Source organism: Marmota flaviventris, chromosome 6 (genome assembly GCF_047511675.1).
Source record: "Marmota flaviventris isolate mMarFla1 chromosome 6, mMarFla1.hap1, whole genome shotgun sequence".
NCBI lineage: Eukaryota > Metazoa > Chordata > Mammalia > Rodentia > Sciuridae > Marmota > Marmota flaviventris.
This window is the reverse complement of record NC_092503.1, coordinates 83,955,156-83,982,859: the sequence shown is the minus strand read 5'-3', so window position 1 is coordinate 83,982,859 and position 27,704 is coordinate 83,955,156. Positions and strand designations below refer to the sequence as shown.

The 27,704-nt window shown below is 36.7% G+C and overlaps 1 protein-coding gene across 2 annotated transcripts in view; it reads right to left on the bottom strand.

Annotated features, from left to right (window-relative positions):
• Filip1 (filamin A interacting protein 1) overlaps positions 1 to 27,704 on the bottom strand; it is a 170,779-nt gene that overhangs the window by 69,079 nt on the left and 73,996 nt on the right. For both annotated transcript variants that reach the window (XM_027928252.2, XM_027928251.2), the window contains exon 2: positions 25,012 to 25,293. In XM_027928252.2, coding sequence (XP_027784053.1) covers positions 25,012 to 25,287 — 276 coding nt within the window. In that variant the 5' untranslated portion in view covers positions 25,288 to 25,293. The remainder of the gene's footprint in view (positions 1 to 25,011; positions 25,294 to 27,704) is intronic.

Genomic DNA, 27,704 nt, shown 5'->3' with positions numbered 1-27,704 from the left:
TATCATAAAATCCCTTTCTACTTAAAGAATATGATATTTATAAGTTAATGTCTTTTTCAAAAATCACATTATTATAGATAAAAATTTTCAGATGTATAAAGAAATATATTATTAGTGGATACTGAGTCCACTTGCTTTATTGTCTTTTTTAGAAAACATGTTCTTGATGTAAACTTAGAGATAGTTTTTTGCTGACTTTTATTCCTACTCAAGAGATGCAGTGTGGGCTGGGGTTGTGGCTCAGTGGTAGAGTGCTCACCTAGCATGTGTCAGTTGACTTTAAACTTCAGTTGACTCTAAATTTTCAACCTAGTATGAAAATGAAATAAATGTGAACCAGCTAATATTGTGCCTGGCATACAGTAGATGTCCAATTAAAAAAAACAATTTCCTCTTTTTGTTCTCTCATAAAGTGAGTTGGCTGTTGTGGGACAGCTTGATCTACTGGGCAGCATTACCGAATTACCACATACTGAATCAATAGGTCAAAGGCTAAGGCACCTTTTCTCATCCTTGTTGCCCTCAATACCCTGTGACTTCCCAAACCATAACAATATAACAATATCTTGATTCTGATGCTGTGAATCTAATAGGCCGGTGGCAAACCCATATCAGCTCACAACTGCACTTCAGAGCTTCTTGTGCTATTTTGTTGATGTGGTTTGAAGAAATAGCTCTCTCTTTAATTCAAAAATTTGGATTGCCCTGTTTACCTAAGTCAGCAGTTCCTTCACCCGCTGTCAAAAGACTATACTACAGTAGAAATTACATTTTTTTTCTAAATGCTTCTTAGTATTATATTTAAAACCCAGCATAGTAAGAAACAATGTTAAATAACATATCTTGTACTAATACTTCTGTACTTCTGCTGAAAGTAGGCATTGCCTAGAGATGAAGGATACAACCGAAGTCAAACCCTCTGATTTGGGAAAAGATAGTTTAAAAAATAAATAAGCATCCAAAAGGGAAACTTAAATTTTTAAAAATTGCTTTTTAAATATTAACAATAATCCCATAGAGTTCCTACTTGGCATTTCTTTTTAAAGAAAAGAGATCCCTGAAAGAGTCACAAAATTTCTGTATAATTTGTGATTTGAGGACTGATTTTTATAGGCAATATTTGGCCTTAGAAACCATGTTGCCATCTAAAATGCCAAACTTATATTTCAAAGAGAAAGCATAGGCAATTTCATCTCTTCATAAAATTATCTTGCCTTTTCAGTATATTGGACCAAAGATGAGATATATTCAAAGAAATTTAAGCACAAAAAACTCATTGTACCATTATCTAAGTGCTATTATTTAGGAGTTATACAATGTTCTACAATTTCAGAATGAATTCTCAAAAATAAAATTTTCAGAATTGTCATTTATGATGTCTGATACTTTCCTAGACACGGTAGTTAGAACTTTGTAATTAACAATTGTTCATTTTCTTCCTCCTTGCAAGATAGAGCTCAGTGAGGGCAAGAGCCTCTTGTTCTCTTTGTGTGGTCACACAAGGATTGACACAAGTGGGAGTTCAATAACATTTGTTAAATGAATGAATTGTGTGTCTGCACACGTGCTTGAGTATCCTACTTATATGTCAAATCTGTGTTTCTTTTCAAAGCATGTACATTTCTTCTTTGATGATAGAACTGCTTTTTGCAAACATCAGATTCCAAAATATATTAGTTTATTACTTTCATTTATGTTCACAAATCCCTGTCAAATCTTCCCCATGATTCAGGTTCCTCATCATATGTGAGGAACAAATAGAAATTAACTACAATTGATTCTCATCATTATAGTAGTTATGTTCTATAAAACTGCTGGAAATACTGAACCACTGCTTTGAAGGGAAACAGGTTTCTGTGAGCTCTCTTCGAAACATTTCTATCCATCCATCAATCAATGTTCTGCTTAAAAAAATCTTACTTCATATAAATTCATATTTTATATATCACATATATATCATACATATACTTCATATATATATATATATATATATATATACACATACACATGTACACACACACAAATGTGGAAAATGTGACACTAAATATACCACAAAAGACACTTGACTACAATGTAAGAGCTGAAACAGGAAGGCAGAGCATGGCCCTGTTCAATCCTGCTTGGGAATGTGCCTACCAGGCAATTCAAAATTTTTGCCTTTCTGTGCATGACTGAGTATGGACCTGAAAGCACTGCAATTATTGACTTGAGGATTATAATAAATTTTATTGAGTAGGCAAATTCAGAGTTACAGAATCTGAAAATAATGAGAATCACCTATATTTTGAAGCCACCAAGAAAATCATTGGATAGAGATAGAGGAGTAGCAAAGAAAAGTACTGCTCATTGTCAATGGGAACTCCCATCTCCAACTTCCTTGTAGACTGGAGGAGGTTCTGAAAATGATCTGTTAATAGATACACATGGGGTCTCTACAAATATTAAATTAAAAATATTAGCTGGGGGCAGTGGTGTATGCTTATAGTTCCAGCAGCTCCAGAGGCTGATTCTGGAGAATCACAAGTTCACAGCCAGCCTCACAACTTCGTGAGGCCCTAAGCAATTAGCAAGAACCTGTCTCAAAATACAAAATAAAAAAAGGACTGGGGATTTGGCTCAGTGGTTAAGTACCCCTGGGTTTAATCCCTAGTACAAAACACACACACACACACACACACACACACACGAATATTCATATCTTTTTTTTTAAGAGAGAGAGTTTTTTAATATTTATTTTTCAGTTTTCGGTGGACACAACATCTTTATTTTATTTTATGTGGTGCTGAGGATCGAACCCAGCGCCCTGTGCATGCCAGGTGAGCATGTTACCACTTGAGCCACATCTCCAGCCCCCCATATCTTTTAATTAATTAAGTAGTTTAACAAGAAAGACATAGATTATTACACAAATATAATATTATTTCTAACAAAAAAAATCAAAGAAACTCCAGATTTCAGAAACATTTGAATACATTATGGTACTTTCATAAGATAAAATATTATGCAAGGTTTAATAATTGCATCTCATTGTCTAGCATACACAAGATCCTGGGTTCAATTCCCAGCACCACAAACAAAAAACAAAACATATTTCAATAAATTTGAATGGTGAAGAAAGTGCCTTCAATCAATATTCAAAGTTGTAAATAGTGTGCTTGCTATTATGGAAAATAATCCATGTGAAGAAAATTACCAAACCATTTTAATTATTCTTTCAGAATTGTTGATAATTTATATTTTTCTTTACAACTTTTGATTTTTTCTAAATCACTGTTTTAAAAATTTTTTTTTTCAGTTTTGTCTTCTGAGATTTTTGGGGATATTTTTACCTTAGTCCCTTCCCCTTAAGAAATTTAATACTGAAATATATACACACAGTACATATTTTTGTACTGTGGACCTTTTGAGGACCATAAGCCATTGTCACAGCTAAAATTTCTTCACACCTCCCCATCTTTGCATCCTCTTGGAAACCTCAGTGGTCTCACTGAGAATGTCTGTTCTAAATGATCACTATAGAACTGGTTTTACTTAGATAATTAGACAAAATTGTTCTTAAAAGAAAGTTCTGGAACAGGCAGTTTTGGATTAAAGGAATATATGTCCATTAGTAGAATATTTGATCCTTTTGTATTGGAAAATTTGAAACAATGATCTTTCTATTACAAATTTTTTTGTGTGTAAGTAAAAATTGTTTCAGCTAATATAAATCTGGCTCTAGGTATAATATGGAACTAATATATTTTGCTGGGAAGGACAGAGTTGAATTTAATAATAACCAATATTACCTTGCACCCTGGTATGGACAAAATTCTCTTTTAGGAGTATTATTTAATTTCTTTTAATTCCATTCTATAGACGATGAAAACAAGGCTCAAAGAAATGAAATTGCTTGCCCAAGGTCATATCATTAATAAAATATTTGTTCTTTTCCTTATGTACTGCTGTGGGGGTCAGCCACAGTTTTCTGTGAAAATTGATGTAAGCCCAAAGCAAGGGAAGGCCCGGGAATGATACTCACTGGGTTGTGTTTCCTGCACTAATTTTCATCCGCAAATATCGCCTCCACCATCTGGTCCAATTTCCCCACACTGAATAACTAGATTGGCTTGCTAGGATCTTGCCAACATTTTTTGAGCATTGTCATCTTTTTAGTAATATCCCTAAGAACACCACACTTCAATCTTTAGGCCAGAGCATGGGAGGCAGTGAACCCAATCCTGTAAACTTTCTTCTCCCACTCTCTGGGACCCCTTGCCAAGCCACTGCTGCTGGGAGACCGCCCTAGAGCATGACTTCTTGCAATGTACTTTGAAGTAGATAAAATATGCACTCATGGACATCTGTCTGTTATTTCCTGCACTCACAGCTTTGTTCTTCTTTACTGCCAGAGAATTCTATGGATGATGTCACTTTTCTCTGAAGAGAACAGGCCATCAGAGCTTTTCACTGACATAATTAATTATCTGTAACTTGATTCTGGGCCAGAAAATTCTCAAGGCACAGCCCCCGATAGAATTAACTCTACTGTGCATGCTATTCTTAAACTTTTAAAGAGACAGGGTACCATATCTTTTTTTTTCTCAGACACTGATAATGGTATTTTTGTTCAGTGATATCAAGTAACAGAAAGTGAACTGGGACACTATTATACGATTTCACAAGGAAGACCTTCGGTTGAATGGGCAGCAAACTCTAAAGGTCGCTACAGATCAAGTATACAAAGCAAAGCTTTTAGGGCTTAGTCTTAAATGCTACAGGAATGCATTACAATTACTGAATAGCCTCTTTGGGGGATCTTGTGAATCTGCAGCCAGAAGAATGAGATCTCAACCAAAGCTAACCATGTTAAATTATCCACAAGGTGAAAGGCTTAGATTATCAGCCATAAAACCCTAAAACATCAATATATTTAATCCTTACATGAAATTTAAAAATTATCAGAATAATGACCATATCTTTTGAGTTTTCACATATGCTTTTATAGAGATCTAAAACCAATTAGTCAGTTCACAGGAAGACTTGCTACCCTCCACTCTGCTTGGTTTCAAGATTATGTAAATGAGCCTCTATTTGTCTCTTTAAAACTGGGGCTCCTGGGGAATGATCAAAACTGTAGATGGAATAGAGTAGTGGATGGGCTCTGATGGAATCAGGGCTCTTGAGTTGGGTTCTGGCTCTGCTATCTCCAAGTGGGTAATAGGTAAGATCCAGAGAGTCTCTCTGCTTTCTCAATTCCGGTGGAAATAACAAAGTCCTATTCAACTCAAAGGAGTAACTGAGACTATACATTTTAATATGCATTTAATATTGCCTCCACAGGGAGCTGGGGCTGGGGCTCAGTCGTAGAGTGCTTCCTAGCACGTGTGAGGCACTGGGTTCAATCTTTAGCCCCAAATAAAAAATCAATAAATAAATTTAAGATATGGTGTCCATCTACAATTTAAAAAAGTTTTAAAGATTTAGAACACTTACTGTGATAAGAAAGAACACATTGTGATGCAATAAGTGTTTGTTATTTAAAAAGACAATATTACAGAAGTGGTTAGAGAAAAAGTGAGAGGTGTATGCTATTCTCCCAAATTTACTCTCCAGGGCTAATTCTATTAATAATTTGAAGTAGATGTTTTCAGAATTTTTTTTATAGACATATAAATATGTAGCAACACATATATTCTCTCTACCTACTATTTTTTTTAAATATAGTTCTATAGTTATACACTATAGTTGTATTCATCCTGACAAACTCATACATGCATGGAAATTGATTTCAGTTCATGATCCTTCCTTTTCCCTTCTTTCTCCCGTTTCCCTCCTCTTCTCCCTCCCCTCTCCAGTTCTCCTTCCTCTACTCTACCTGACTTTCTTTCACACTCATCTATTATTTTATATTTGATTGGTTCTTTTGATTATCCTACCTTCCCTCCTCCTTGTCTTTATTTTACTCTAGCTTCTGTATATGTCTCTCCCTAATATTCTTGAGTATTTACTATATGCCAGGAAATACACAAAGTGCTTTGCAAACGTTATCTCCTAAATCTTACAGATATATACTATTATTATTATCATTTTGCAAATGAGGAATCTGAGGCAGGTACTAAGAAGTTCAGAAATTTGCCCAAAGTCCCAAAACTGATAAGTAGATAAGTGGTGATGTGAGGATACAAACCTAGGCAATTTGACTCCATTACACTAAATCACTACTAAATACACTGCTGTGATCTCATACAGAAATTGAGTCATATGCTAATTAACTAATTTTTTAAATGTGAAATGAGCTTTTTTTTTTCAAAGTCAACATTTTACTACTTGTTTGAATGTTACCAAGCATACTTGAAGGAATGCTGGCAGTTTATTACTATAACAATTGATGTTCTAAAAAAAAGTATTAGACATTTCACTAAAATTTGACTGCATTTAAATACATCATTCATTCATTAGTAATAGGAATGTGCTTAATGAACTCAAAAGATTTGATTCAATATTTTTATCTTAATTTTTAGATGTAAAACATATATAGACTATTACTTAAAGCATGCTTTCTTCCTGTATGCAGTTCTTACAGTTGACCAAGAACTGATTGATAGGTTTGATAGTCTTCCTAAGGAAAGATGTTGGAAAAGCTTGATTTTGTTATAAGCTTATCAACTATTTCTAATGACCAAACATCAAAGTTTGGAGTTCTCTGCTTAAGCATGATAAGTTATCAGTTGTTTCATTACTTCTACACCCTTAGCATATGTGTTTTTTATAATAGGCTAAACTTAAGCTTTATCTGGCAGCATGACATTGAGTCTGGTGTTGAAAAATTCTCTGCCATATTAGCTTGTATAATACTTCCAACGCCATCTGCTTGTTTGCTTGCTTGCTTTTTTCTCAAAATAAATGACCAAGAACCACTGGCCAACATTTATACTAATAGCTGAAAACTTTTCGGGAAGGAACTTTCTTGATTCTGATAAAGTTGATAAAGTGACTCAAGTCCCCCTAATTTATTTCAAACTCCTCCTGCTCATTTATAGTTACTAAGCTGCCAAACTTCATTGTTTCAGACAATTGATAGGCAATGACCTCTACTGAGCATTTGTGGTCAAGAACCTTATCTGAGCTGTCATCATGGTGCTTTGTCATGCACAAATGAATGGTCAGATGAAAGTGTGGTGGAGATGACTAAATGGAAGAGGCAGGTGGATGAGGTCAGTCAACCAGTGTTGTCAGATTTCTGAGGACTGAACTCATCATTTCACACTCAACAGTGGCCAGCCTTGTTAAAAAAATATTATGGGAATATCTCTAGATTTCCTTCAAATTTCTCCATGATCTTTAAGGCCAACAAGAATGTAGTATGAATGTCTCTTTTTGCTGCTACTCTTCACATATGCTGAATTCCTAGAGCTAGTCCGGCAGACACCAGGGGCTGCAACAATATGGGCACGTGTGTTCCAGTTCAAATGCTAGTGGCTGTCTCATACAAGGTGTCACATTCATGAGTATCAATTCTGAAGGTCCCAAGATGACTTAACTATGGCAAAACCATTTGAAACATCTCTTTCTGGGGTATCTGGCATGGCTTTTCTGAGCTGTAACTCCTAAGGGTTCGCTAAAGCCACAAATAAAGGAAATGATCATGTGCTTCTGATATTGCAACTCTACTTTTGGCACTACCAGGAAAAAAGAAAAAGAAAACTCCTCCCTACCAACCTCTCCAAACTCAAGCCTGAATTTAGCTCTGCCATCATCTTTTCTATTCCTACACCTCACCTATCCTCATTAAACTTTCCCATTGTGCTCTCTGAAGCTCACATTCAATACAAGCAGACTCTCCTAAATTCACAAACTCTTCTGAGAATGTTCCCTTCACTTCCTTGATCTAAAGCAGTGATTCAAATTTGGCAGCACTTTGGAATTACCTGAAAATTTAATAATAATACACATATACACATAAACAACAACTGATACCTGGGTCCTAGCTCTAGAAGTTATTTAACGAGACTGAGATAGCCACCTACAAAAAAGTAAAGTGGCATGTTTAAACCAAGATGAATTCTAGATGGATTAAATGGGGGTAGGTAGAAGTACTAGAAGAAAATTTGAAAGAAATTTTTTCCTAATCTGAGTGGAAAAGGCTTTCTTCCTAATTTTGACACACATCAGAAGCCGTAAAGACTGACAGCTGACTAGCAATAGCAATTTATACATTCTGCATAATAAAAAGTTTCAAAAGTAAAACCAGAATAAAAACACACAGAAAAACATATTTGATTTATAGCTCACATCACAAAGAACCAATTACTATACAAAAAAAGTACACTTACTAATTGAGAAAAGACCAACAATCCAGTAAAAAAAAAAAAAAAGAGCAATGTATAAGAACATACTAGTCAAGAAAAAAAATTAAAAGCTCTCTAAAACTGTTTGAAAAGTTGTTCAAACTCATTCATAATAAAGATCAAAATTAAAACTACAAGGAGATATCCATTTCTCCTGTCAGATTGGCAATAGAATTAGATCATCAAACCAATAATACAATTGATAATGCAGTGTGTCTACAAGAGTGTGAGAAAACAGACCTATTAAGGTCAACTTAGCAAAATGTGTTGTAAATTTACATACTGTTAAATCATCAGTTCTAATTTTGGGGATTTAACCATGAGAAACTCTCTTACATGTATTATAAGATACATGTATAATATATTCATTCAGCATTGAAAATAATAGAAAAAATCTGGGTAAAGGGTTAGTCCTTTAGCAGGAGATTGCATTGTGCACCTATCATATACTCTACTGCTGAAAAGAATATAAATTTTCCATAAGCCATACTCAGAAAGGCAAAGGTCAAATGTTTTCTCTCATATACAGAATCTAGAGCAAAGTAAGAAAAAAAATTGGGGATGGGGTCAGGAGAGGTGATCCCATGAAGAAAGACGGGAGATTGGTGGAGTAGAGGAAGGGTATTAATGGGGAAGGAGGAGGGGTGGGAAAAGGGAGGAACTGCTGAATGAAATTGACAAAAGAATGCATATATAAGAATATACTACAGTGAATTCCACCTTTATATATATCTACAAAGCACCAAATAAAAAAACAATAAATAAATAGAAGGAAGACCAGAAGAGCAGAGGAATGGGAACAAGGGGAGAGAAGAGGGGAAGAAAAGAGGAAGCACTGGGGACTGAAATGAAGCAAATTATATTCCAGTACGCGTGACTATGTCAAAATAAACCCCACAATTATATGTAACCATAATGCACTAATAAAAACAACTTAAAAATATGTAAAATTTCCATATGTACTAATAGGAAAAGATCCCTAAGTTATATTTGATATCTGAAAAAGGCCAGTTCCAGAACAGTGCTCCCATTTGTATAAAAAAAAATACATGTACTTTATTGAATCTATTACACACTTTTCTGACTCTTCCACCACATGTAATATTTTTAATGTTAAAAATATAAATATAAACTTTACTCCCAGAATTATATTTTCACATTTTACTTGATTTTTGGACTCAAGGTTTTTTACCGCATCAGAACCTGTTTCCATCCACATGCTTGTTTTATAATTACATCATTCCTGAGCATGTGATTATAATAAGGCTCCACCTTGGAAAAGGTACAGGAATGGAACTTTATCAAAAGATAAACCTCTCTGAATACCTGGACAGAACGGAAGTCCTCTCTCATGGTAACGTGAGGAAGTTACCATAAATAATGGAATAAGCTTTTAAGCACTAGTCTACTTGTAGATGTCTGTATGGAGAACTGCTTTCCTTGCCTAATGACCTTCACTCTGTGGAGACTACATTAAAAATAAATTAGGATAAAAATCAATGAAGAGAATCAATGCACTGCTCTCATCAGCCAACCTTGAACATGTGGAACTTTGTGCCTCACCCCGCCCTCCAAATCATTTGCATAGTACATAATGAAAGAGAAGAATCTCCAATAAGAAAAAGATTCCCAATACTATTTAAGACAGGGGACTGCAGGCAGGTCAGCATAACAGGACCACAGATTAGGGGGACGCAATGCAAGATGAGGAGTGGTGTGAGGTGAGTCCATAAACGCCTCTCAGGCTTTAAGGAGCCTCTGAGTGTTTTAGGCAGAAGAAAGACTCGATTGATTTTTTATCTTAAAAGGCTGCCTTGCTGTGATGCGGAGTTACCTGAAGGGTAACAAGACTGCAGGAAAAGCATGCCAGTTAAGAGGCTGTTGCAATAAACTGTGAAGGGAGGCGAGGATGTGGCATGGAGATCATGTTCCTGCAGCTATCTGAGGTCAGAGACTCTGTGGCTTATTATTCCCCTGCATTCTCTCCATTGCTAGCCAGCATTCCATAACTTCCTGTCAATCATTCTCTTGTCAGTTGAATCAACTGTCACATGGTGGTAGGTAATCAATCTGCATGAGGAGATTGTTGATCCCTTCTTTGCTATGATGTCTGTGAAGACCATTGCAATGAGCATGGGACACTCAAGAGGGATAAGATCTTACAACCACCTGTGCCTTGTCTCACAGGTAATGAAGGGGAAGCCTATATCCCTCCTCATTCGGGCAATTACACTTCTGGAGAGAAAGAAAGGAAGTGCCATGCACAGAGTTTCCTGTGTTCAGTTTTTGGTGCCCCCTCCCCCCAATTGTTTCCTTATTGGGATGTGTAAATTTCTTTTCAAGAAAAGTCTTTGACCAGGCACTCTGTAGTCAACATATGGCACTTTGGGCTGTCATATTACATCACAATCACCTTTAAATAAATCAGGGCTCACGCTTTGTATCTAAAGTCAATTTTATCTGCATTCAAATGCCTAAAAGCTAAGAACATACCTTCCATGAAGGAAAAAAAATGACATTTTGATCATTTTAAAATACAGTCCTTTGTTTTCCAGTTTGAAAGCTTGCCAATTAAATATGTGTATGTGCTTTCAGATGAGAGCAGTACATTGATTCTCTATATAGACAAACACAGACATTACACACACATAAAACACATATATAGTTTTTTTTTTATTAATCTATGATGGAAAGGGCTATAACATGCCATCTAAGGGCAGACCATTCAAGGTTAAAAAAGAGTAGACATCACTGTTCTAGGGTTACTCACTTTAATTGGTGCAAGTATGGCTTTGGAGTCCATGAGACTATTTCCTGCATCACTTAGGAGCATACAAACCCTAGTTTATCACTGGTTTCTCTCATAAATTAGCTAATCCCCATAAACGCAGGCCTTGCAAATGCTTTTATTATTTCTATTTGTAAATGGCAGGGGGAAAACAGAGTGTCTGCTAAAATTTTTGCACATTGTTTCATGTTTCCTTTTAGGCCCTGGATCAGGAAATGTTTAACATCAAGCATTATTCCTAGAGATTAATGGCTGCTGCTTGGAAAGGTTGATAGAAGTCTTTTCCTGCCAATACAAACATATACATTGTTGATGTACCAAAAAGGTCCACAGATAGAATTATTATTATTATTTTTCTGAACTAGGGAGTGCATCCAAGACTCCACACATGCTAGGCAAGCACTGTACCACTGAGCAACATCTCCAGCCCTACCATACTCTTCTTTTTGTTTAATATTTTTTTTAGATGTTGATGAACCTTTATTTTGTTCTTTATTTATATGTGGTGCTAGTAATTGAACCCAGTGCCTTACACATGCTAGGCAAGCGCTCTACCACTGAGCCATAACCCCAGCCCCCTACCATACTCTTCTTTAATCAGAGTTTATGTCTTTCCTTTTGACTATGTGCTAACATCATAGTGAAATGATTTCAACAATTTTCATCAATGCCCTGCTTCTCTTTTAAATATGGACAGTTTGGATGAAAAATATTTCTCTGTTGACACCCTTGCTGTAATATCTGAAAAAGGCCAGTTCCAGAACAGTGCTCCCATTTGTATAAAAAAATATATATATACATGTACTTTATTGAATCCATTACACATTTCACTGTTTTCAGGCTGGTGTTTGACTGGTTAATACTTGTGAAGTCAAATTTTAAATATTAGCTTTGCCAAGAAAAATATTGTCTGCACTTGCAACTATACCTAGCAAACCTGCCACAGGCCACGTGAGGTTCAGTACAAAATCTCAACTGCACCAGCAGAGCTCTCTTGAGGATCAATGGGGTGGAAACAAGGAAGGTTAAGAGAAAGAAAGTCTCTGAGACATCTTATATCTACCACCTTTACTGACTGATTTTCAAGAGTGTCACTGAGACTTTTCAGAAGAGAAAAGGGAAGGGCTTGGGGATATAGCTCAGTTGGTAGAGTGCTTGGCATGCATGCACAAGGCCCTGGGTTCAATCCCCAGCACCACACACACACAAAAAAAAAAAAAAAAAAAATTGAGAAGGGAATATAAAAGAGGTCAAAGACTGACTCACATTGTACACAATGTCAAGGTATTAAATGTTATAAGTGCTGCCACTACAGTAACATCTCAATAATTTGGGTACCACCAATTTAAACTCACCAAAGTCTAGACATCTTGGTCTGCATCTTATTTATTATCATTATCACTATTATTATTTTGGTAGTGCTGGGGATCAGACCCAGGGCCTTGTACATGCTAAACACATACTCTACCACTGAACTACATCCTCAGCTCTGCATTTTATTCTTAAAAACATAACTATAAAAAGGGTTTATTTAAATGAAATAACTGTATAAACCACAAGAATGCACCTAACTTAAAGTGAAGATTTTTATAGGCATAATTATTTTTCTTTTGCCATTTCACACATCATTTATTTGTTTTTGAACCTTGTATTATGGAAACATTTTAAATATATAACAAAGCAAACAGAACAGTATGATATCTACCCCTTATATACTTTTGAGGGAAGTAAGAGCTGGAACATTTTAAAGGAAATCCCAAACATCCTATTATTTCCACTCAGTAATCAGGAGACTCTAATGACAATGTTCTCAGGGCAGGACCCCACCTGTTTCCTCATTGAGAGACAGCTCTGCCACTAATATTGTCCTAACATATCCAAGAAGAAAAGAGAAAAAGTGATGCAGGAATAGATGTTGTGACAGGTAGAAAACAAAGCCAGAGTATTCACATAACCTGACATTTCCATGGAATATCCTCATGATTGGTCACTATGCTAGGGGTTCTGCCAAAGCCAAATTTCTATATTTAATATGCAGTACTTTTGAAACAATAAGAGAGGTAAATAGAGAGCCTACATCCTGGGAACAAATCTTTACTCCTCACACTTCAGATAGAGCCCTAATATCCAGAGTATACAAAGAACTCCAAAAATTAGACAATAAGATAACAAACAACCCAATCAACAAATGGGCCAAGGACCTGAACAGACACTTCTCAGAGGAGGACATACAATCAATCAACAAGTACATGAAAAAATGCTCACCATCTCTAGCAGTCAGAGAAATGCAAATCAAAACCACCCTAAGATACCATCTCACTCCAGTAAGATTGGCAGCCATTATGAAGTCAAACAACAACAAGTGCTGGCGAGGATGTGGGGAAAAGGGTACACTTGTACATTGCTGGTGGGACTGCAAATTGGTGCAGCCAATTTGGAAAGCAGTATGGAGATTTCTTGGAAAGCTGGGAATGGAGCCACCATTTGACCCAGCTATTCCCCTTCTTGGTCTATTCCCTAAAGACCTAAAAAGAGCATGCTACAGGGACACTGCTACATCGATGTTCATAGCAGCTCAATTCACAATAGCAAGACTGTGGAACCAACCCAGATGCCCTTCAATAGACGAATGGATAAAAAAAAATGTGGCATTTATACACAATGGAGTATTACTCTGCATTAAAAAATGACAAAATCATAGAATTTGCAGGGAAATGGATGGCACTAGAGCAGATTATGCTAAGTGAAGCTAGCCAATCCCTAAAAAACAAATGCCAAATGTCTTCTTTGATATAAGGAGAGTAACTAAGAACAGAGTAGGGACGAAGAGCATGAGAAGAAGATTAACATTAAACAGAGATGAGAGGTGGGAGGGAAAGGGAGAGAAAAAGGAAATTGCATGGAAATGGAAGGAGACCCTCAGGGTTATACAAAAGAACATACAAGAGGAAATGAGGGGAAAGGGAAAAATAATACAAGGGGGAGAAATGAAGGTCAGTAGAGGGGGTAGAGAGAGAAGAGGGGAGGGGAGGGGAGGGGGGATAGTAGAGGATAGGAAAGGTAGCAGAACACGACAGTCACTAGTATGGCAATATGTAAATCAATGGATGTGTAATTGATGTGATTCTGCAATCTGTATATGGGCTAAAAATGGGAGTTCATAACCCACTTGAAGCAAAGTGTGAAAGATGATATATCAAGAACTATGTAATGTTTTGAACAACCAACAATAAAAAAAAATAAAAATTAAAAAATAAATAAATAAATAAATATGCAGTACTTTTAAAAGAAAATAGCAATCCACTTAAAAAAAAAAAGCCTTGAAAGGCAGCGGAGCACAACAGACACTAGTATGGCAATATGTAAATCAATGGATGTGTAACTGATGTGATTCTGCAATCTGTGTATGGGGTGAAGGTGGGAGTTCATAACCCACTTGAATCAAAGTGTGGAATATGATATGTCAAGAAATTTGTAATGTTTTGAACAACCCACAATAAAAAATTAAAAAAAAAGCCTTCATATTAATCAATTGGAACTTCACATTAGTTTTCAAAAAGCACCTATTGAGTGCTTTGCAGACATTTTATCTTAAGGAGTTTTCAATTTACAGTAGAAATGAACAAGTAGAAGTCTTGTGAAAATAATCAAACAGTATAGAAAAAAGGGAGAAGAATGTTTCTAAGTGAGGATATGGGGATCTGAATAGGGTGGAGGGAGAAAAGAGGAGTAAGCCTATAGTCAGAAAAGTAGAAAAAAAGGACCTAAATATTCCATGTCCAGATCCCCTAGAGTACAGAGGCCTGCTTACAATAATTCAAAGTCTACAGAACCACAGGAGCTTTGATTAATCTAGCTTCCTTTATATGGAAAGTATCCAGGCTAAACGAACTGGTGATAAAGACCATGAGAGAGCTGGCAGGCACAGGAGAGAGAGTCAGGGATGGGAAAGAGGGCGAAAGAGACAAGAATTTAACCTCACAAGGTGGTAGGATGTTTCACTCTTAGAGAAGGAGGAAGGAAAGGCAATGAATGGAGGTTTGGGGGACGGAAAGAAGTTGAGAAGTTTCAATCTCCTAAGTCAATTAGAAGATCAGATTGTCCATGGGGGACAAAGAGAACAAGGGTAGGACTAGGGATTATGAGAGGAGAACTTTGTATTTAACATCTATAAACCTTTCAATGTCCTCTTTAAGAAACAACAACAAAAAAAAAGCCTCCCCTTGCCCCTACTATTCCCTCAGATACAACCCTACTCTCTTTTTCTATCCCTCATCTTCTCCAAAGTGCAGTTTGCCTAAGCACATCCAGACCCCTACAGTCTAGTATTAACCTCACCAATTCTTTGAAACCTCTCCTAAATGCCAGCTCAAAAAATGGCCTCTTTCCCTTTTGCTCCTCCAACCCTGGCACACCATTGAGAATTATAAAGGTCTCCTTCCCGATCTCCTCCCTTGCATCCATGACACATCGTGTCCCTGATTTCTTTACTTTATCTTCAACCACATCTTCTTTTCCTCTCTGGACATTTCCTTCTTTTCTCTCTCCCCACCCTTAACCATAGGTATTCTCTAAGGATCTATCCCTTGGCTTTAATCTGGATCTCTTTGCTATGTTTTCTCCTCTGTATTCTCACTATTTAATAAAGCAGCCACTAGCTGCATGTAGCTATTTAGATTTAAATTAGTTTGCATTACATAAAATTCAAAATTCAGTTCCTCAGCCTAATTAGCCACATTTCAAGTGTTCACAAAGCATTTGCAGCTGGTGACTATGATATAGGTCAGAGCAAATATAGAATACTTCTTTCTACACAGAAAGTTCCATTGAGCAGCATGGATCAAGAGCTTAACCCAGAGCTTCAAATCTGGCAATGTAGATATCTACCTGACATCTCCCCTGGAAGTCATTCTGGAATCACAGATTAATCATGGTCTAAATACTACTCCATATATTATACATTTCTTATAACATTGAATTGTATAAACTCTATTTTTACTTAAAAATGGTCCCATGTAACAAACGCATACACCCCAATAATTAATTGGGAAATATTTACATCCATAACTTGGAATATTTAGATATGTTTTTGTTTAGCCAAGTAACTAAGATCATTTTCACTGAGGAAAAAAACAGGCTGTTATAGTCATGAAAGTAGGAATCTCCATCTTTCACATATTACCCTTGTGTAGTATTTCCCCAGTCCAGAATCTGATAAAATAATAAAAATATTTTATGAGATATTTTCTTTATGAATATGTGTTTTTTATTTCTCAATAAAACCCAAGGTTCTCCCCTATACTGTTAATGAATACATTATTCTCACTGCAGAGAAGCAGACTTTATGATTCCATTAGGAACACTAAAAGTATTCTGCTTGGAACAATGAAAATCAGACACCAAAGCTCTTTGTCCAAATACAGACAATGCTACTAGACATATGAGATTCTGAAACATTGTATTCAACTAAGAATCAGATCTGGTCCTGATTTTAATCAGAAAGCAACCTGTCTCTTTGCGGCATCCTAAACTTAGCAAAGACATACCATTCTCAGCATGCTGACAATTTTAGTGGTATGAGGTTGCACTGGGCAGGCTTGCTCAGGGTGACCTCAGCCTGCGATTCTAAAGATGGAGTTTATTAACTGCAGGTGAGTCATCAATTTAAAAAGCCAGAGAGGGTTAACTGAAAGCCGATTTTTCAGAGGCACAGGATTCTAGGGAAGGCCTTACAATGTGACAAAAGGAATTCATTTAGGAAAAGAAAAGCCATCTCTAAAGAAAAAATGGAAAATGGTGCCCCAGTAAGGATAAGCCCATGGCGCTTAGTTGCACTAGGGAATTTTCCATCTGAACTACTTATCATCATCCTCAGTGGAATTATGACACCTCTTTTCTGAGGGGTGGTACCAAGGATTGAACTCAGGAGCACTCAAACCACTGAGCCACAGTCCCAGCCCTATTTTGTATTTTATTTAGAGACAAGTTCTCACTGAGTTGCTTAGCACTTGCCATTGCTGAGGCTGGATTTGAACTCACAATCTTCCTAACGCAACCTCCCGAGCCACTGGGATTATAGGCATGCACCACCACGCATGGCTGACACCTTTTTTTAAAAATGACAAAAAAGTAGACTCATAGTATTTTAGTAGGACTATCATTGTGAATATTCGTTATCATGATTACTAATTAAATAATAACATTATATATAGTAGGGCGCTTATGATTTATATAATTCAAAGTATTTTTGCACATGCTATGGCTTGGATATGAGATATCTCCCAAAAGCTTCTGTTTATGCAGGAATATCCAGAGGTTAAAATAATCAGATTATGAGAGCCATAACCTAATGGTGTCCATCCTAGTTTGAATGGACTGACTGGGTGGTTACTGTAGACAGGTGGGGCATGGCTGGATGAGGTGGGTCTCTGGAGCATGTCCTGGAAGGGTGCATCTTCCCTGTAGACCCTTCTTCCTCGCCTTCTCTCAGTTTCCTGACCCTGCCATGAGCTGAGCAGATTTTCTCTCTGGACCCTTCCCCTTCACTTTGAGCCCAGAGCAATGTAATTAGCCATCTATGGACTGAGACCTCTGGAATCACGAACCCATAAGTACTCCTCTTAGCTGTTCTGTTGAGTATTTTGGCCACAGCAATGCAAAAGCTGACACACATTTTAAAAAATTAAGCTTGTGAATGTTTCATAGGGCATATAAATATTGGAACATTCTGAGATTAATCATTGGTTACCAATAAACTAACAAGGATAGACTAGCCCTCTTTTAAGAAAAAAGAAGAGTATGAAAGAAGCAGAAGATGTAGCCCCTTTTCTCAAGAAGTTGTTTGAGATATATCAACAAGATATAAGTACATAGAACACTTATGGAATTGTATGTATGGAATGCTATGGTTCACACTTATAATAAAATAATGTAGGACTTTAGGGCAAAAGAAAGATAAGTATTTGGAAGCTACACTTAGAAAATACTTCACAGAGGAAGTAAGCCCCTATTTTCCCAAAAGAAATACTGACTGATACTAGAAAAAGTTTGGGATAAGTACAAATAGATGTTCTAAATTTTCCCAGGGATCTCTAATTTCTTTCTTATAAATAGTCTTAAGGTGAAAGAAATATAAGAAAAATTGCCACGGGAATGGTGGTAGTGTTTGGGTTTGCAGGTGTGAGTGTGTGTGTGTGTGTGTTTCAGGGTTGGCAAAGAGCACAGAGACTGCCTAATTGGATAGGAATGATCATTTAAAGGGACTCTAAAGCCAGGTGCAGTGGCACAGGCCTATAATCCCAGTGACTCAGAAGGCTAAGGCAGGAGGATTACAAGTTTGTGGCCAGCCTCAGCAACTTATTTGACCTCAAAATAAAAAAATAAAAAGAGCTGGGAGTAGAGTTCAGTGGTAAAATACACCTGGGTTCAGTCCCCAGTACTGAAAAAAAAAAAATTCAATCAAATTAAAAACTAAAGGGGCACTAAAGATGAGTTGTTATAGCTAAGGGGGAGCCAGTTAATAAATAACTTTTGCAAGCTAGTCTGAGCAATTTTGATTTCAATCTAGTTATGTCTAAGAACCTCCTGTAAATTCCCAAGCAACAGAATGACATGATCAAGAGAAATACTTTAGTAAAAGTAGTCTGTCAGCAGTTATCTACTGAGCTTCTGGTACCCAACTCTCATATTTGACAAATGATATATACTTACTCTCTATTCCAAATCCTGTCATCATTCTAGGAGGTTTCAATATTTAATGGAGATTAGCAATACCCAACCTTCACCAGTCCACAATCTCATTCATTCCAGTTACCTTTACTTCCTCCCAAGATTTCACCCATGACCTTGCATTAGTAAAATCTGCGTGACTCAGAAAGCTTACACACAAATTGCCCAATTTCTCGTCTTTCCAGCTCATCCTCCCATTGGCCTACTCATCCTCCCATTGTCCTCCTTGTCAGGCACTGTCTCACCCACACATTCAGCTTTCTTGTACCTATGTTCTTCCACTATACAACTTGTACAACTGCAACCCCAGATCCAGTGCCATAAAAGTCTCCTCTTTAACCCTAGGCTTCTAAACAGATTGGTACCACTGCACGTGCACAGTTACACTCCCTGCAGAATTCTGATCTCTACTCATATAGGGCCGGTATTTGTCCATAATAATCTTCCTCTAATATTCCACTCAGCAGTGATTCAACATGCCCAATCATCCCCACAACCCTTGAATGGCCCATGTCTCCTTACTTCCTGGAGGACATAGCTTTGTCTTTTGCTTGATGAGAAAGCTGAGCCTTTCTCACACAAACCTCTCTAAATATAGGTCCATATGTATTAACTAAGTTTAGTACTCACTACAACCTCATAAGGTAGGATATACCCCTAATAAACAGATGGGAAATAAATGGAGGCCCACAGTCTGCACTATAAAGGCCGATATCAAACCTTTTGGAGTTTACCACATAATCTTGTGGGACTTGGCTTTTTGAATAAAGCTCCAAAGTAGAAGAAAGCAACATGTGATTTCAAATCAAGTGGTCAGCACAGGTATACTACGGGCCTACTTTGTGTGTGACAAATAACTTACTGCTCAACTAAAGAGGAAATTAGGTTCTCTGGCTACATTTAAAAGAAGTAAAAAGAAAACTCTTACCCCACCAATTTTTTTTCTAAACTAGATTTTCAACAGGACATCTTACTCTAATTCTTTAACTCCCTCCTCAACCCATTGAAAATGACTTAAACTTACTGACTCCAGGTTCACAAACTCAAAGAGCCAACATTAGGTCTTATCCAATTGGAACTTTCTGCTGATTTGACTGACACAAACTCTCTTCTTTTTGGCAATCTTGACTTCCCCGATTTCTACATCAGTCTACTCCTGAGCCATGTGCACACCTTCTGACAATTTTCCAGCTGGACCTCTTACAGTGAGTGTCCACATGGGGGTTGTAGTTTTGCTGTACCAGGTCCCTCTCCACTGAAGCCCAACTCCACACTCATGAACACAACTTTCCCAACCACCCCGGTTTGATTCTACTCATGTTGATCTGTAAGCTCTTCTCTCCCTGTCCAAAATCTACCAATTCTTTAAGGTTCAATTCTTTAGTGAAACTTTACCTATCTCCTGAGATTTCCACAATCCATCCTGCTTTTGTACTCCCATTATTTGTGTTGAAATTACGCTGCAGAATACTCATCCGTCTACATTCTTATCAATCCCACCAGGTCATGAGCTCCTTTTCATGAATACTATTATACCTACTGCCTAAAATCACTTGGCACATAGTACGAATTTTTAGCTACAAATATTGTTATTATTTGCATTCCTCAAACCTCTTGCATAGTGATCATGTTTTAAAAATATTATTAGAACAATTTTGAATTAATTAATCAGCAATTAATTAAAGCTCTAAGAATGAATGAACTCTTTTAGTGAGAAAGAACAGGCTTTCCTACAGTAGGTAGTAGAGAAGTAGAGAGACACTACGAACAGTATTAAAGAAAATGGCTAGGAACCCCAAAAGAATAGAATAGAGGACACTTCTAACAATACTTGGGTATATAACCTAGTTCATAAATTATCTTTGAAATACAATATTCTGCCCGTCTCCCAGGATGAAGACAGATTCCTCAACCTATCAGTCACTCTATCTCTGACTTAGCCTGGAGAACAGTGAAGTCAAATGAAATGGTGGTGCATTATCTAGTTGTGTTGTCTAGTTTTCTCTGTGCCTTTTATGTGTAGGTAGAAAATAATTAACAAAGGTAAAAATGATGAAACCTAATTTGAGGGTTGTTTTTTATTCTAAGAAGTGTTCAAAAGAATATATCAAGGGAATTTGCCATATAAAATGACTGCTCATTTTTTTGTATCAAGAAAAAGAATTAATTTGTGAATTGCTCTTGGATCACTTTATAAGAATATACTTTTGCCAAGGTTTCTATGTTATGGTTTTTTGATGTGAGTACCATTTCTTTTGAAGTTTTGTTGTTTTTAGTACAGCCAAGTTGACTGGATTTTTTAAAGTGCTATTTTTGGACAAATACAAGTGGAAATTAATCATGGTGCCCAAGTGATGGTCTGGGTGTACTATTTCATTACTTTCAGTTTAGTCTGGGAAATATGTAACCAGTTTTTCACCCAGAGAGTAAAAATGTTCCAATTTATTAGAAAGTACTTGTTATTGGAACCAGCTAATGACAGAAGTGTAATAACAGAAACTATCCCCGCTACTTTGGTGCAGGGCTACACTGGCCAGTCACTGTGCTGAGACAACAGGTCTACATCTGCTGAGAAAAGTTTGGAAGGTGTCCCTCTAGATAAGACTCTTTAAAATGCAAAAATCTCTGGTAGGAGCAACTGTTTCCAATATACCTTCATTGAAAGTGCACTTTTTTTGAGAGAGAGAGAGAGAATTTTTTAATATTTATTTTTTAGTTTTTTCGGCGGACACAACATCTTTGTTTGTATGTGGTGCTGAGGATCGAACCCCGGCCGCACGCATGCCAGGCGAGCGAGCTACCGCTTGAGCCACATCCCCAGCCCCTGAAAGTGCACTTTTTAAGTATTCATGAGATACCTGGATTGGCAAACAAAATATCAAACTTTCAAATTTTGTAAAGAGCCAGTGCCTACAACAAAAATTATGGTGCACATAATGCTGATTCAGCAAATTGCTATAGATCACTCAATGTGTTTTAAAAGCCTCATGATATTAGTATCCCCCACACCAAAACACACAAAATTATCTACAGTGTGCAAAATGCTGGCTATGAATTTGATGAGTATTAGAGAGATCAAAAGAGAGTCTGAGGAGAAGAAAATTGGCACGAAAAGCCTGAAGGATCCTCCATCTTCTCCCCACCCCCAAGTTATTTCTGAGGCAAAACTCCTACAGGCAGACTTGATCTTGGTGTTATCTCCTCAATACTAGGTCCTTCCTTCTTTGCATCACCCTACTTCTACTGACCTGTAGCTTTGGTCCTTCTAAGGTGCCTTGTTATACAACTTCAGCTAACATTACCCATAGAGTAGTGAATACAGAGCCAGTAGTGCCCAGCACACATTGCCACGTAACATCCTTGCATTTCCCCATTTTTCTTAAGGATCTGGATCACAACAACTTTAAGGCTCTGATCCCATCCCATTTCCCTTATGGGATAGAAATCTTCAATTTCTACCACCTACAAAGTTTCATCTTTTCATAAAATGGCTTTGGTTTGTGAGTTTATGAATCTACATGAAGGAAACCCTGAAAACCAAGAATAAATATAAAGATCCTGAAGTCCAATTACACTTGAACATCCCCAGTGTGAAAGTGATAGAATGAGAAAGACATTGTACAGTGAGACAGGGAATTTGGATCTAAAACAACTGTAACAAGATTGCTATGCCACCTTGGGTCAGTTACATAACCAAAATAAAGGAGATGGAATAGATAAATCACCTTGAAGGTGCCTAATAGTCCCAATGTTTTATAGAACCTTGGAATACCACCTGCAGAGTGAGGGCATTTGAGTCACACACAGCCACCCCATAAAGAGCAATAGGTGGCCATTGAAGATTTGTGAGATGGCACTAAATGTTCCACACATGTCAAGCCATAGGCCTGTGCAACAGGGAACTTACTTTACAAAGCATATTCCTGCTTCACTTTCTAGCAACAGCCCTTTAGATGATTTTTTTTTTTTAATCTCTTTGTCTGGCAAATCTAGCACATAGCTGCCACATTTTCACCTGCCCACTCTCATCTGCTAATGTGAACTGCCTCCCACTCTTAGCTACAACACCCTCCCCAATGTGACAACGCTAACAGAGGAAAAGTATCTACTAAAAAACCAATATCTACAGCTCTTGATATAGGAACACTCTCACTTTAAACAAATCTAGCATTTGCAAAATCTGTACTTACAAATACATATGTCTGTGTGTGACAGATGATTTGCTTTGCAAATGAATTTATCATGGAATTCCTTAAAATTCTCTTTGCCTTCACCATCTCCACCACAGATGATATTGTACACTTTTTTTACTTATTCCTAGTTACTCAAGAATACAAGTAATGGAGGGATTCTGAATTCATAAAGATGAATGAAAAGCAAAATGCATTTCTTTGGAGTCTTCTAGCTAATATCCTCCATTTCCCTGCTGTATCTGTTATATTTTGTATATCTAGCACCACCTAAAAGCCACATGGATTTTAAATACCTTATGGAGTCCACCATGACATAGTAGTTCTCCAGGAAACTGTCTGCCAGAGCCACTGGCACAAGAGCCAACACGGCTGAAAAGAGCAGCCAGTGTTGCTTTGTGAAGGTTTCTAAGGCAACAGTTATACCTTTCTCTTGTACTCAAGTTAATAGCTGTCATTTGGGGGCCTGGTTAAAAGGAAGGAGTAATTCTGCCTCTCTACACAATGAATGTTAATAAACAAAACACTAACGACATTTCTGGGAATGGCAGAGTTATTTTTAGAAATGGTGGCGCTCTGGAAAATTTCATCTTTTACTGTGAAATGCAAATGTAATTTCCTCAGTCTATAAATGGTAAACTCAATCATGTTTGTTTGTTTTTTCAAACTTGAATTTTGTATGTTTTAGATTTCTTTACCCCAGGGGTTCCCTTATCTATATGTGCACACAGATGAGAGCAGGAATGGTGCCCACCCTAGTTTAGGGTAGGTTGTGAATTACCTCTCTGATGCTAACAGCACCAGTAAGCCAAGGGTTTCATTTCATGCAGTTGTTGGTGTCCCCTTAGAGGCTCATGTAAGCTAAAAACTAACAAAAACAAAAGGACAGTCATTAATATATATATATATATATATATATATATATATATATATATATATATATATATATATATTGTTCCCTTACTGCCAGAAATGCAATTGTCTAGACCTCAGAAACAAAAAAAAATCTGAACTGCTGACTGAATTCCTAAAAACAGAAGACTTAATAAGAGGGACCTGGCTCATAGCAACTAGATAAGGTTGGTGGGTGTAGGCAATGGAAAGATCACCAGGCCAAAAATCTGGAGGCCTGAGATGAGGTCTGGACAAACCAGATCTCAGCTCCAGGTCTCTGGTTTCTTTCTTTCTTTTTAAGTATTTTTTTAGTTGTTAATGGACCTTTATTTATATGTGGTGCCTAGAATCGAACCCAGTGCCTCACACATGCAAGGCAAGCGCTCTGCCACTGAGCTACAGCCCCAGCCCCGGATCTCCATTTCTTTAATTATAAAATATAAATAATGATACCCATATTTTATTGCGATCAAATGAGATAACAAACTTGAGAAGGCTTGGGAAACTATTAGGTACTTCACAATGCAATGCTCTGCTTGCTGTTGTCCATTTCAACCCCAATGACACTATAGAAAATTAAAGCTGAAGTTACCAAAAAAATGAGAAAAGATATGTAGCAATGCTGATTTCAACAAAGCCTTCTTTCTCTCCCCTGGTCCTTCTTCTAGCTCTCTTTTACTCAATCTTCCAGAAAAAAAAAAAAAAAAAAGCAAAAGTAATCATTGATCTTAACACTCCCTTCTAATAATCATGGCTTTTCTACATTTTCAACCACAATGTCTAAATTAGATAATCTAATCAATTGCTTACTAAGTGACAAAATCTGTATTAATTTTTTACCAAAATCATCAAGAAATTTTTTGCTTCTAGAGAAGTCTGAAGTTGGAATCAGGAGCTTCACATTTATCATTCACTGAACAAATAGTTATTCAGTTAAAACTTGTGCCACACACTGGGATTTGGAAATGAACAAGGAAGATGTTTCTCCTTTCCCAGGAAGCTCAGAGTCCAGTGAGGGCCATTGACTTATACTCTTATAGCTTAGAAACTAAAAACAATAGTTGACTAAGTTTGGCTCTACCTGCAACTCCCCTTCCATTATGCTGAGTAGCTGGATGAGATCTTCTTTGGATAACTCCAGAGATTTCTTAGGCTTTCGTTCACTTTCTCCAGATGGTTTTAGGTGTCGTTTGACAGTTCCTGAAGCCATGACATCATCCTCCTTCCTCTTTGATTTGTTCTTCTTTTTTGCATCTTCTGAGAGACTCTTATCATCAGCATTGCTGATGATGGAGGACTTGGGGCAGGAGATATGCCCGTTAGATGAACTTTCGCCACCTTGGTTTCGGGATCTCATTCCCACCTACAACATATTTTAAAAAAAAGAAAGATAAGCTTTTTTTTTTATCACCACCAAAAATATTTTTGTCAAAATACTTTTAGAAACATACGGCAGCTTTACAATGATGAAAAACAGATCAGTCACAGCTTCCTTATCACTTTAATGAATATGTTATTACAATCTTAAGAAAAATGCTTGGTCTTCAGGAAAAAGTGAAAACATGACTCTAAACTGACAAACATCTCAGGCCAAAAGATCACGATCATGATCAACATGAACTAAGCTTTATAGATGGTATATGAACCCAGCCAACCCCTTTACAACAAACATACTGAGCTCAAAGGTTATCACTCCAAGTGCCATGAAGAGTGTTCTAACATCCTGGGACTGTACTACAAAATTTCTGTAAGCCCTTAAATATAGTAGTTTAGCACATGGGCTTATTTAAGACTCGTGGTATGAACAACTAAACAAGATTTTCACTATTCATTCCAGATAAAATGAAGGACTTTGCTATCTAAAAGTAAATTCCTTTTATGAACCCTTCCATATGTAAGGAAATTATTTTAAAACATTAGGTTTATAACAGAAAAATAAACACAGCAATGTTTCCTTTCAGATAGTGAATTTTCAATTCTTTCAATGAATCTTGAAATTTATATTTATGTTCCTTTTTTTGGATTGAACTCTAATAATAAACAGACTCTTCTATGCATGTGTGAACTTTCTACAGCACACTAATTTTATTTTTGTGTGTGTGGTTTTTAAATTTTTTTAATTTGTTTTAATTAGTTACACGTGACAGTACAATGACCTTGACATATCATATCAGATGGGATATAATTTCTTATTTTTCTGAGTGTACAGGTTGCAGAATCACATTGGTCATGCAGTCATGTATATATACACACAGCAATAATAATGTCTATTTTATTCTACTGTAATATAATCTGAAGAAGCGGCATCTTGTTTTTGGTTCACTCAGTGATTGGTTCTCAATTTTAGAATCTCTTTCGTGCTTCCTTGGTGAAAAAAGAATATAATGGAGGCCAAACCACTGTAGAGAAGACCTACTGTATTTCATCACAGCTTGTTTCTGGGCAGAGTGGGCTAACTTAAGCCAGAAGAAGGAGGAGGAAGTAGAAGAGGAGGGATAGAAGGGCGAAGAGCGGGAGGAGGAGGGGGAGGAGAAGATGAGAAAAAATGAGGTGATAAACAGAGTTTCAAAATTAACTCAAGACCTGTTCCACATCACAATTCAGACACATGGCTTCCCAAACTGAATTATGATTCCCTACAACGCATGTGAGTTCTTTTTATCTGAAGTAATTTTCTCTATAAGATCTTCAGGCTCTTTGAGATGATGAATCAAATATTAATTGGACAACTTTAATTTAGGTCAAGAGTTAATAGAAATACCAGACAAGAGTTCCCAAAGCACAAGAAGTGAGGTGATAATGGTTAAACTTAATTACAGCCTTAGTCATGCACAGTATTTGTATGTGACTATATTGTGTATTTGTGCCTCATCCTCCCTGAGTCCTCTTTTATAGGCCTCATAATATAAGGACATGTCTAAGAAAGAACAAATGCATAATTGTCTATTATAGGTATTTACTAAACACAATTATATTTGCAAACAGTCAGAAAATGGAATCTACTTAGTATCAATTTTGTATTTAGTTCTTTCTAAAATTTTCAGTCTGAAGTTAATGTTGTAAAATAAATTTTATGATACTATAATATTAATGGCTTTTCCAGAAAGAAAAACTACACATTTTAGAATTGTCTAATTATTACATATCACTAATCAAGTTAAAAGCTTGAGTTCCCTGTTCCCTTCCAGATTAATTTACTTTGGCTGGTGGAAAATCTCATGTGGTAGACCCACAACGTTAAGTCTGTCTTAGCAAATATTTTTCTTCTGTGTCACTGAAATTTCACATTAATTACTTTTCCTTTGGCATGTACACACTGATTTTAGTCCTTTCATAGTAAGCCGACTACAGTCTTCTATCTTTATCTCCATGACAAAGTCAGCAACCAATCCCTGTCCTATCTCTGACATGCAAGAGCACTCATTGATAACACACTTGTCAAGAAAGTTTTAGGAAAAAATTGGCATCTCTGAGGGGGGAAATAAAGCCCCACAATTTCTCAATAGTCTAAGTCTGCTATCAATAATATCCATTTTACACCACTTCAATCTGTTTTGCAGTGGCAAAATATCTAGACAATAGTGGATTTCCATGTATCACATTTAGTGAAATTTAGACTCTTATTTTTAATAGTTCTCACTGTTTCTTAAGTGTTATACAATGTCTGAAGCACATATTTTAATATGTATATAACTCCTCTGAAGTCAGTGCTATTATTTTCAGGTTTATGGATGAGGTCATTGAGGTTTAGAAAGATTATATATCTTTTCCTGC